The sequence below is a fragment of the Telopea speciosissima genome, chromosome 2 (genome assembly GCF_018873765.1).
Source record: "Telopea speciosissima isolate NSW1024214 ecotype Mountain lineage chromosome 2, Tspe_v1, whole genome shotgun sequence".
Lineage (NCBI taxonomy): Eukaryota > Viridiplantae > Streptophyta > Magnoliopsida > Proteales > Proteaceae > Telopea > Telopea speciosissima.
Window position 1 is genome coordinate 24,429,556 of NC_057917.1, and position 11,779 is coordinate 24,441,334.

At 39.9% G+C, this 11,779-nt stretch overlaps 1 protein-coding gene across 3 annotated transcripts; it reads left to right on the forward strand.

The window, feature by feature from the left end:
• Nucleotides 1–3,734: 3,734 nt before the first annotated feature.
• LOC122651376 (heterogeneous nuclear ribonucleoprotein Q-like) lies at nt 3,735–10,026 on the forward strand. Of its 3 annotated transcripts, none has more exons than XM_043844748.1 (9): nt 3,735–3,859; nt 6,224–6,725; nt 6,808–6,924; nt 7,615–7,755; nt 7,962–8,135; nt 8,659–8,866; nt 8,987–9,162; nt 9,335–9,420; nt 9,824–10,026. In XM_043844748.1, the coding sequence occupies exons 2-9, from the start codon at nt 6,258–6,260 to the stop codon at nt 9,954–9,956; spliced, it is 1,503 nt and encodes a 500-aa protein (XP_043700683.1). In that variant the 5' UTR covers nt 3,735–3,859; nt 6,224–6,257; the 3' UTR covers nt 9,957–10,026. The 3 variants fall into 3 exon arrangements, with proteins under 3 accessions (XP_043700683.1, XP_043700682.1, XP_043700684.1); XM_043844747.1 differs by having other exon boundaries at nt 3,741–3,859; nt 6,245–6,725; XM_043844749.1 differs by having other exon boundaries at nt 3,741–3,859; nt 6,249–6,725.
• The last annotated feature ends 1,753 nt before the right edge of the window (nt 10,027–11,779 follow it).

Consider the following 11,779-nt stretch of genomic DNA (forward strand, 5'->3'; position numbering starts at 1 on the left):
CATGTAATATGGGACCACAAGTCCTTCACACGCTTCCCAAGGTAAGTGGGACTTACAAACAAAATATTCCCTATACAACTAAAATAGCCAAGGTGGTTCAAACCTCGCCCTGCACTTCGAGGACATCAAAGGGAAGGGTAAGTAAATAAAATTAAGGGTTGGAACTTACTTCTCCCTTGTCATGGTTTGTCACCCATGACCCCGAACAGTCTCGCCACAGCAATGCCAAGTTTATCACTGAACGAAGTGTCCAACTGAGGCGACGGTCCAGGATGCTCTCTCCTAAACTCTTCGCTTCCCGGGCTGGTACTTGGAGGATAGTTGACGAAGTTGCCATCGACGAACTTCCCCCACTGTCGGTTGAGGAATCTTTCCTCTATAGGCAAACTCGTACCGTGGTCAATGATTTTATAGCTGGGTTTGACCATCATGGAGAATAGGTCACCAGCATACATGGCAGCGATATCTACACGTCACGAGGAAGAAATAATAATTAATTATATTCCCGAGGTGCGGGTATAACAAGATCGGTGGTGAATTGGAAATAATGGCTCGGAGCCAAGTTCTTTCCCTTCATGACCTCTTGAATTTGATCCTGCAACTCCAGTACTTTGTCGTTCAAAGCTTGCTCGACCTTGGTCATCTGGTATCCGTGGCACTTACTATCCCCCAGACCTCTTTACCCTTTCTTCGAATGTTGTTCGCATCACTGTGGTTCTCGCTGTGTTCAGGGGAATGAGTTCTTTCCCTTGCTTGCGATGGATGTGGTGGTGTTGGGATTTCTTGCAGGAAATCACATTGCATCTCTAGCAGCTGGTCCATCTTGTCTTGCCATCGAGCCTGCATCGCATCAAATTGTTCCACCGTCATGTACCGTGGTGGATCTCTAGGGAGTCTTGACTGCGATTCCTCCTACTAGGATTCATTCTCCTCTAGGATCGGATCATCCGGCCTAGGGTGAGGACTTGCAGGTCCACCCAGGGCTCCTCCTTGAGCAACTGTATGAGCGGCGACCTTTGAAACCTTTGATTAATTGCGAGTGTTAGTCATGGTAGAATCCTCATAGGTTTTTCTCCTTCGTTTCCCATAGACGACGCTAAAAATGTTGCACAAAGAATGATGTTGAGGGATCTCCTCAACATTGCAACACTAAAATTAGAACTAGACTAGAAACAATGAGGGAAAACAAAGATCACTCTTCATGGTTTCTTGATTTCTCTTTTAATTGAATACCTCCATCCCTTTACATGGGCGAAGGGCCTTTATTTATACAAGTTTCTCTCCCCCAACCCTCTTTCTGAAGATTCGCCAGATCTGTTGGATAGCTTTCCTTCTTCATCAGGCGGTGGAGTTGTGCTCGAATTAGGAAACCCTTTAGGAGAATGGTCCTCCCCTCGTTTCCCGAGATACAGAATCTCCTTCTCCGTGGATTGCGGTTACCAGTCACCATCCATCAGGGTGCTTTAAACAGATCTTACTAATGTGTCTAGACCAGTATAACTGCCTCGCATGTGGTCTGATCAATTTTGGACGAGGACTGATGGCTTGGAGTCCAAGCCATTCCACATGTCATCCTCGGATTTTTATGGGTCATTGATTCATCCCTCTTCTTAGTAGTGTCAGCCTGAGTTCAACAATTCTTATACGAGGGACAGACCCGAGAACCCCAACCATAAATTCAAGGGAAAATTACTTGGACACCCCCTGCACTATGGCCATTTTGCTTAGTCTCCCCAACGTTTGAAACAATTACTTGAACACCCCCTGTAGTATACCATTTCTTTCAAGTAAGTCAAGTCCGTTAGTTTAGTGATGATGTCATCGGATAAATTTTTTGTAATGCCTAAACTACCCTTAAAGGGCAGTGAAGTGACCCTTTTACCCTCTTCCTCCTCCTTCTCCCTACAACCCACCGATTTCATATTCAAACCCTGACAGATTTAAGAAAAAAAATTCCTTTTTCTTAAACAAATTTCAAATCAAAATACCCCAAAACCCTTAATCAATTTCAGATTCAAACCCTAATAAATCTCTTTCATGGCCGTTTCAGATAAAAAAAATAAAAAAATAAATTTGAGATACCGCTGCCCTGTTGCCCAGAAAACAATCAGCGACATCTTCTTCTTCCTTTATTTTTTATTGTTAAGGGCTAAAAAAAATGTTTAAACAACAGATTGACTGCCGGTTCTTGAAGCAGCAGCCATGGCTGCCTTTTTTTGTTTTTGTTTTCATGTGCATACATATATTTTTTGTTTTCTATTGGATATTCGAAGACCCAGATCTCAGCCATCATACAACCAATAGGACTGAGATTTGGAGGGCTGTTCCTACCCCATTCAAGAAGCACTCGACCTACCTTTGAAGGCCTGTTGAACACAGATCTATCAGATCTGGAATTTTCTCATGGGATTCATATCGGCTCACTGGTTTTAGGATTGTCTCTGCTGCAATCTCAAGCTGCAACTTCTCTGCAAGAATTCTTTTGATCAGGTCCATATTCGAAGAATTTATTCTTTCTCTAGAGAGCTCCATTCGATCCAAGTTAAAGGTCTATTTGGCTGGCTGGTTTAAGCCCTAGTTTAAACCTTCTAATTCTAATTCTCTTCCTGTTTTGGTTGGAAACCAGTGATATAGTAAGGAAGCTCCCAGTCCTCCCATTTCCTGGACTGCCCAGGTGGAAGTGGGGTTCTATTGAAGAGGTAACCGTTGGATTGCTCTTGGTGACCTGGGCTCCACCTACTCACACCTTCTCCGCCTCCTCTCTTAAGCAGTGATGAGCCGAGACGGCTTCTTGGCATTCCTGCAGCGGCAGCGAAGCCTTTCGAAGATGACATGTTCGTTGAAATTTCTCTACCACTTCGCAGTTGAAGACACAACAAGAGAGAAGAGATTGGAGAAATGTAATGCGAGCTTTGTATGGTCAATTTGTCCGGGAGACAGATCTTCTACTGTTTCCAAATAAAAATAGGGGTAATTTAGAGAGATTGATTATTCCTGTTAATCGATCTCTATGCTGGTTCTTTGGATTTGCAATTTTGCATAATCTTTTGGGGTTTGGCGAAGAGAGTGAGAGAAAGATTCTGCCGTCGTCGTGACGAAAACAATAGTTGGGGTTTTTTTTTAATGACCAATGGTAGGATATTCTGGGATGTTTGCAATAAGAAGAAGGGTAATTGGGTAATTTACTCACTATTTCCTTCTGAATAGGTGATAAGGATAGAAGAAGGGTAATTTGATAATTTATCCACTGTTTTCTTTTGAATAGGTGATAAGGGTAGAAGGGTAATTTATTCACTGTGTTCTTTTGAATAGATGATAAGGGTAAAATGGACATTTTCATTTAAACACTAACAGCAGACTAACACCGTCAGGTTTCAGGGGATGTCAAATAATTGTTTCAAACGTTGGTAATAGTAAGCAAAATGGCCATAGTAGAGGGGGTGTCCAAATAATTTTCCCTATATTCAAATTTGGAGAATTAATATAAAAAGGCCATGACTTCTTAACCAGGTTGGACTCGCTCAGCCATCAGATTTTTATAAGGCCGAGTTGCGTTAAAAAACCCGATTTTCTAACAATGACTTAAGGCGAACTACTGCACGTGATTCATATTGCGTAGCAACTAGCAATACTGCTCTACGGAAAAATAATCTCAGTGCATCCGATTTACGATACCGCCCTTTCGCCCCAGCTTCCGATGAATAAATTTTACGTTTGGCCATAGTTTTGTGGTAGCCTGATTCGAAACCCTAATTTGTTTCTAGGGTTTCCTTTGTCACAGTAAAGGACTTTCGCCTTCCTTAAGGTATTTTCCTCGTAGCTTCGCTCTTCTGAATCAAATCCTGCAAACATTGCTCTGGTAATCTTCTGCTCTCTCCGCTTTCTGTCTTCTCTGTTCATGGTTAATCTCTTAAATGTGTGGCCTGCGATTGTTGAGCTTAGGAGCATTCTCTATCTTTTCTCTTTCCTATTGTTTAAGCGTGCTCTCCGTCTGTATGTTCTGTATAAGAATTGCTTCCTTTTACTTGCTTTGATGGTTTCGGTTTTTATTATTCTAAGTTAGAAATATTTTCATCCACATATGATTGGATCTTTGAATCAGTAGATAGTCGGAGCTGAATTCGTTTTCGCCCCTTTGTTTTGGTTGCTTTAAGTCCGTTAGTATGTTGTAAGTTAATATTCCTTGAACAAGAGTGGTAGTATTCGATTTCAGAATCTCTTGGTTACCTTAAGAAAGTTACGGCTTTGTTTCATAGGTGATGAAACGTACGGTAAGGGAAAATATAAGGTTCAAGCTGTGGACACGTGTTGGTCGAGACCTACAGGTCTTATAGCTCATCTCCATTTCATCTACAACACACTCAAAGTAATAACTGACCAACATTCTCGTCCCATATACACTGCCACATTTGCCTCTAATTCTTAAAATGAAACCTATAAGACCTGAACCACTGAGAACAATGGCAGAAGGAAGAAGTATTTGCTATCTAAATTTGCTATCTAAAGAAAGGGAAAACTTAAAGCCCTTTAGGTTCGAACTTCTTAGAAATTCTTGTTGATACAAAACCACAAAAATCAATAATCAAAGAGAAAAGATGCTTAGGGGTGAAAGAACGATATTTCTCATAGAGCACTTTATTTCCAGATGCAGACTAGCAATTAAGGAAGTGAGAAATTTTATCATAATAGCTAAGGGAGCAAAGCTAACTTAAAGTTCAGAGACAACTTCTAGCCTACGTCTACGCTTGAAGATATTTATATGAATCAAGTTCCCTTTATAAGTAGCGTCTGGATGCCTGGAATAATATATGAAAGAGGCACAGGAAGAAACTTGTCAAGCTCAGCATAGACTAATGTATTTTGCGTATACTATTAGTTTGTTGTGGACTCCTATACACCAAACATCATTTGGCTGTCTACAACTCAAGGATAATACGAAATTCCATCAAACATAATAATCCGCACATCAGAACATGGATTCGGGTGCTAGCTATTCAGGGGTTTCTTAAGGATAAAAAGCATCAATACATTAATACGGGATCAGGAATGTAGGAAGCAATTCTGACTGAATCTCTGTCAAACTAAAGAAAATATAAAACCTTGTATGTAACTTGATGAGACTTTAGTGCAAACAAATGAAGCTACTTCCCAGTAGTTCCCAACTTATTGGTTCCTTAGACAGTATCAAGCCATCAATGTAAGAATATGGGTTATTATTTTGTTTGTTCTTTTCTTCAATCAATTGTAATTTGTGTAAGGGAAAGCTTCAGGAACTACATACACTTCAAGGAAATGAAAATGAATATCGCTGCCGGGATGAGATTATTGCAAGTGTAAATATGAATGTTATGCAGAAGTTAACCTTTTCTTTTTTGCATTCCCCATTTGAGGTAAAGCCAAAGAGGAGGTTAGATATGAACGGTTCTAGGGCACATGCATCTTTTACAATTTCATGTTGGTCATGAGTTTTCACCTTCATTATGCCCTTCTTTAGGCTTAAACATAAGGATGCACTCGAGTGACATGGTTCACACTAAATTTTTTTTTGTTTTTTTGGTGTCATGTGCCCCTAATATGTATTCATATTTGAGTTTATTCTCTTTTATGTAATAGTTAGATAGATTATGCCAATGCCATAATAAAATTTTAAATTTAGCTACATCTTATTTATTTGTAGTCAAGTGGCAACTACTTGCTTATTGTTCTTGTGTGTGTGTGTGTTGTGTGTTCCAAGCTCTCTCATGCTCCTTTTGTTGAGCCTATAGAATTATTTCAACTTAGTTCTTTATTTTGTGATCTTTGATTTGATTTCTTATTTCTTAACTGCTGCTTTTGTTTTTCTCCCTTTTCTCCCTTGTGAATGCATTGTGCCAGAATTTAGATTTTTAAACACTTAAGACTGGCCAGGATTTGTTGGGCAGCAGCCTGGTATCTAAATTTTGAGAAATTCATTTCTTGATTTTTTTTTGCACCTGTTGAGCATCATCATCCTCTTGATTATCATTCGGAATTCTCTCTTGCCTGTCTCTATTAGTGCTGGTACTACGTTATCACCCCTGTGGTGCAAATCTCTTACTGAAATTCCTTGGATCCATTCTCATGGCACGGGTTCAATCGAGTTTCTTACTCTGCAACTCCTTTTGGCCTTTCATTTTGTTTCCACCTGTCCATTTTTGTATACTTCCTTTTGCAAATGCTTCTGCCTTCCTTGCTTCCTTCACAGTTGTCTTGCAAACCTATCTAGTTAGATATATAAGATGCCAAGGGCGAAAGCAAATGCTGCAGCAACTCAAAAGCCAGTTGAACCTGAAAAGCCAGATGAACATGAAGAATGTGTAGACCTTGATGGAGACAATGATGCTGAGGAGCCAATGGAAGAGGAGGTTGAGTATGAAGAGGTGGAGGAAGAGGAGGAAGTGGAAGAAGAGGTAGAAGAGGAGGAAGTGGAAGAAGAGATAGAAGAGGAGGAAGTGGAAGAAGAGGAAGAAGAGGAGGAGGAAGAAGAAGATGCTACTGTTGCTCATGGATCTGATGCACGTGCAAGCCTCAGTGGTGATGAGGACATGAAAACTACCAAGGCATTGAGTGAAGATGAAAGGAAAAAACATGCTGAGCTTCTTGCCCTTCCTCCTCATGGCTCTGAAGTGTATATTGGTAGCATTCCTCACGATGCATCTGAAGAGGATTTGAGGAACTTTTGTGAGTCCATTGGAGAAGTCACTGAGGTAAAATCTATTTGTTCTTTATGGTAGTGTGCTGTTAATGTTATCCATGTTAAACTGATTTTGTGGATATTTGGCATAACAGGTTAGGGTAATGAAAGGAAAAGATTCAGGGGAGAACAAGGGCTATGCTTTTGTGACATTCAGAACCAAAGAATTGGCTTCCAATGCCATTGAGGAGCTGAATAACAAGGAATTGAAGGTATTGGAGTGCAATTTATGTCTTGTTCTATTGTGCAACTTTTATTGTGATACTTTCTTGCTGAGTTAGTGTTAATATCACCACCTGTTGTATTCTCACTCTCTCAAGTGTGAGTCTCTCCTATTTCCCTTTACTTTTTGGGTACTGCCGTCCTGATTCTTTGGGACTGCTCAAATTGAAGTGGGATAAGTTGTGGTTGTCTGCCAGTATTATATGATCAAAGCTTTAATGGTCTCTTTGTGTGATGCTGTCTTTTTTCTTTTTTTCTTTTTCCAATCTTTTATTTAAAGGCCTCAGCAGCAGAAAAACTGTCATCATTTATGGTATAACAAAGATACTGGAGGAAAAAGTTTCTTTGCTTATGTTTATATACATTTTCTTTTTGGCATCTTTCCCCTTTGGGAAAGATTTTTAACGGAGGATTTGGATTTTATGGTTGCATGACTTGCTTTCTGAATTTCACTTCACAGAGCAAAGTTTTCTTCTATTTGTTTGATTATTGTCTTTGTTTATATGGATGTGAGCAAGACAAGTAGTATACATCTGTTTAGGTTTAAAGCTTCTATTGTATCACTGAGGTTGCCATAGTTCTTGATGCCCCTATTCTGCGACTCTTTTATTGATGATGACTAGCATCTCAAGAAAGAATTTTATTAGTTCTCAATGTTTATATTGTCTTTTAACTTTCAGGGAAGAAAGATAAAGTGTTCAACATCTCAAGCAAAACATCGCTTATTCATTGGTAATGTTCCTAAAAGCTGGACGGAAGAGGATCTTAAGAATATTGTGACAGAGATCGGTCCTGGAGTTAATTCTGTTGAGCTTCTGAAGGTTAATGTTTTTCTTGTCTACACATTAATTTTTTTTCCCTTTTCCATTTGACTTTCTTCTTAGACTATTTGTTCTTGGGGTGGGGTGGGGGGTAGGCGTTGACAACTTCTTGTACAATCTTTATTAGAACTGAATGTCTATTATTACCAGTGGTTTTGCTTATGATGTATTGAAGTTAACTCTTATATTTTTTGTTTTAATTGCAGGATCCACAGAACTCCAGCCGTAACCGTGGCTTTGCTTTCATTGAATATTATAACCATGCTTGTGCTGATTATTCAAGGCAGAAGATGTCAAACCCAAAATTTAAGCTAGACAATAATGCTCCAACTGTGAGTTGGGCTGACCCTAAGACTGCTGAGTCTGCTTCTTCGTCACAGGTATATACTATGTTTTGAACTTTTGTTTGTGACTTTTTCATCTCATTGGAACAGTCAAAGGTTTGAGTTTACTAGAATATGCTTACCATAGATCTTTAAAGTCCCTTAAGTTCATAGAATGTGGTAGCTTATGGTTATTTCTTCTAATTGTATTGTAATATGGAATAGGGAAAAAGATCTCTACTTGATGGGGTTTCCTACGCCCTCTCACAGGGCACTGTGAGATGACGCATCTGTCCCCTGGGTAGATACCCAGGCGTGCTGTCCATTGGTCCAGACACTTGTGTAGAGACCATGCGACCAAGTAGAGATCTCTTGCCCTATGGAATAATATCACTTGGATGTCTTGGGTTGTACAGTCTCCGTCCACGTGTAGGCAATTAATTATCTTCAAGATACTGTAGTCAAATTTCCCCAGTTCTTGCTTTCTCTGGCTTGGGTTTGTTTCTCAATTAATTGAATGGTCCATTGTCCATTGTTCATCTCTTCAAGTTGGCTGTGTCTATCATTTTTGTTCATATAGGTGAAGGCAGTATATGTGAAGAATTTGCCCAAGAACATCACACAGGATGAGCTAAAGGAACTATTTGAACATCATGGTGAGATTACAAAGATAGTGCTGCCACCTGCAAAGTCTGGACAGGAAAAGAGCAGATTTGGTTTTGTTCATTTCGCGGAGAGGTCAAGTGCCATGAAGGCACTGAAGAACACCGAGAAATATGAAATAGATGGTGATGCCCTCTTCCTATTTTCCCTGCCTTCCCCCTCCCCCACCCCGTCTCCCAAAAAATAAAGAAAGAAAATAGAAAGTAAGTTGCCTTGAGTGATGTTGGTTTTATTCTCATTAACAGGGCAAGTTCTGGAGTGTTCTCTTGCAAAACCACAAGCAGAACGGAAGACTGATGGAGGAGTGAATTCACACAAGGCAGCTTTGCTTCCGACGTATCCGCCTCGTGTTGGTTATGGTTTGGTTGGGGGTCCCTATGGTGCTCTTGGTGCAGGGTATGGTGCTGCAGGATTTGCACAGGTGAGTTTCCTTCTTGCCGAATAAAACCTAATGCTTCTGGACCTCCAATTGGAAGTTACTTCTGTTGATAGTTATTTATAATGTTGGCCTTGTTGAACAAAAGATGTACGATGATCGAACCACTGTTGCACACTCTTATGGTTATTCTGATGCAGATCTTTTTTTGTTGCAGCCTCTGATCTATGGTAGGGGACCTACTCCAGCTGGCATGGCTATGATGCCTATGCTTTTGCCTGATGGACGAATTGGATATGTCCTGTAAGCACGAATTTTAAACCTCTGATTCCTGTCTTTTACTACCCCCTACGGATAAAGGGTTCTTGGGTAGTTTCTACTGTCTGAACATTTGGACAATGGCAGATGCAGAAAGCTAGAACAAGTTTGACTTGGGAGAATGTGGACACTGGAATATTTTTCCATGGTTTACATTCTTTTCTCTTAGTACTTGAAATATAGTAGTCCACATTCTTCTTTACGCACCCCTCTTCCTCTTCCTCCCAATAAATAAATAAAGAAATAAATAAAAAATCCATTAGTTATATTTGATCATATGCTGGGACATTGCGCATTTAGTAGGATGCCCAAACAGTTGATTGGTTGTGGGTCTGAGAAATATTTGCTCAGGAAATTTAGCTTAATTTATTGTGTTCACTTTTTGCAGGCAACAGCCTGGAGCGCAGCCACAAACCCCTCCTGCTCAGCAGAGAAGTGGTGGCAGGAGTGGTGGAAGCTCAAGTGGGGGGAAGCAAAACAGTGGTGATAGTGGCCGTGGGCGTAGATATCGACCATATTGATTGAGGGTCAAATGGATTGCTGCTGTTCGGCATTTAGCTCATACTTTACAATGGTGAAAGGGCTTTGTTCCAATTGTAAAGATAATTGCTGTAACAGCAGCTTTGTGTTGGCCGGGAATCGTGCATTATGGATTTCAATTGCCAAAAATGTTGTAGGATCTAAATTAACGATTCATGTGGTTGTGTTAAAAATGGAGCCAATGATTCAGATTAGAATGGAAGAGGCCTCCAAGGAGGAGTCTTCAACCATAAGATTAGAATCTGCTATGGGCGCCTATGAGACCCAATTTTATGAACTGGATTTTATAGTCTTGGCCTAATTTTTATGGATGAACTGGAAGCTAACTTCTTGGCCTTTACATTTTCCATGTGACAATATCCTCACTTAGCCCTCCTGTAAGAATGTCAGTCCATATGGACATGAGATTTGGAACATCTGTTTATGAACTTTTACATTTTCTTTTACCATATGGACATACGATTTGGATCATCTGTTTTTGTCTTCGTCGACTGGTCAGTGTCCGAACACATTGAATTTCTTCAAATATGCTTCAAAATTGACCATGGTGGGACTTGAAATTAGTGCCTAAGTTGGCCTCACTACATCTTCTATCCCTGTCCAAAGTATTTCTCATGTAACAAAAACTGGTGAAAAAAGACATGGAAGCTCAAGAGATTGGCCGTTGAAGATGCACAAATTCAAGCGCAAGGTTGGCTATATTTGAGTTGGACTAACAAGTTCACAACGTGACTAATCTGATAACACCCCTTATTTATTCAGCTATTGATAACATGCCACTTCTTCCCCCCCTTCCCCCTCCCCAACCTCCACATGGCTGTATTAGGTTACTTAAATTGGCTCAAATCAATGTCTTAACGACTCATCATAGAGAAAGAATGGTGTAGTGCTCGCAATCAAAGTTGTATCTGTTGTGATAAAAAAGTACAGAGAACTACGTATCATTCTAAAAAGAATAGAGTTCTCTCACCCCTTTCACTCATGGTGAATGAAGAATTTCTTCATTGATATCCATCATTACGCTTTGATGAGTGTCTAAGAACAGTAAATGGTGCATTTTGGACCCCTCCGACATGAGAGAATAAGTAATAAAGATGGCACTCAAGATCAAAACTAAGTCTATCGAGGTGAATGCGCCTTGGACTAATGGTAACGGATAGAATTGGTCTTGGAAACTCTTTCCGGTTTTTGACTTTTTGGTTGAAAACACTTCCATTTTGAAGTCTTTTAAGTTATTAAATGGGATGTGCAAGTGTGCAACCAAATCATGATGCTTCTATGAGTTTTGTTCATGCATCAGCTGCCAAAACTAGATTGGTATGATTTAGAATATAATATGTTTTTGAAAATGTTTTGAATTTTTCTTCAGTCTTTTGCAAATATATACTCTATTTTATTCATGAAAAAAAATTATTACGATGGTAGATTTGTGGGAGAATTCCTAGAGTACAGTTTGGGACATGCTGAAACGAAGGCAGTGGCTTACACATTTCCTCACCAGCTGATTAGCTCACCTTCGGATGAAGAGCTCTTCAAGAATAGGATTTACTATCACAACTTCAGGTCGAACATGTAGAGCCTCTGACCAGGACAAAGCATGTCTCTAGAGTTAAGCATGCCACAGCATGAAATGGAGTAATAGTTGATGTGGGATCAACTGGGTTGTGCACATTGAAGCCAATTTGTTCATTGCATCTCAGTCTAAGAATGGAAAACATCCAAGTGGAAAAACATGCAAAATAACAAATGCAAGTCGCCTGTTTTGAGAACCAGCAAGCATATGCCTGGTATAACAACTTTTAGC

Excerpts from the sequence above, each read along its gene's own strand:
- LOC122651376 (XM_043844748.1), top strand. The coding sequence starts at position 6,258 with ATGCCAAGGGCGAAAGCAAATGCTGCAGCAACTCAAAAGCCAGTTGAA. Across the intron at positions 6,726-6,807 it reads CCATTGGAGAAGTCACTGAG|GTTAGGGTAATGAAAGGAAA; the intron begins GTAAAATCTATT and ends TTGGCATAACAG. Across the intron at positions 8,136-8,658 it reads AGTCTGCTTCTTCGTCACAG|GTGAAGGCAGTATATGTGAA; the intron begins GTATATACTATG and ends TTGTTCATATAG.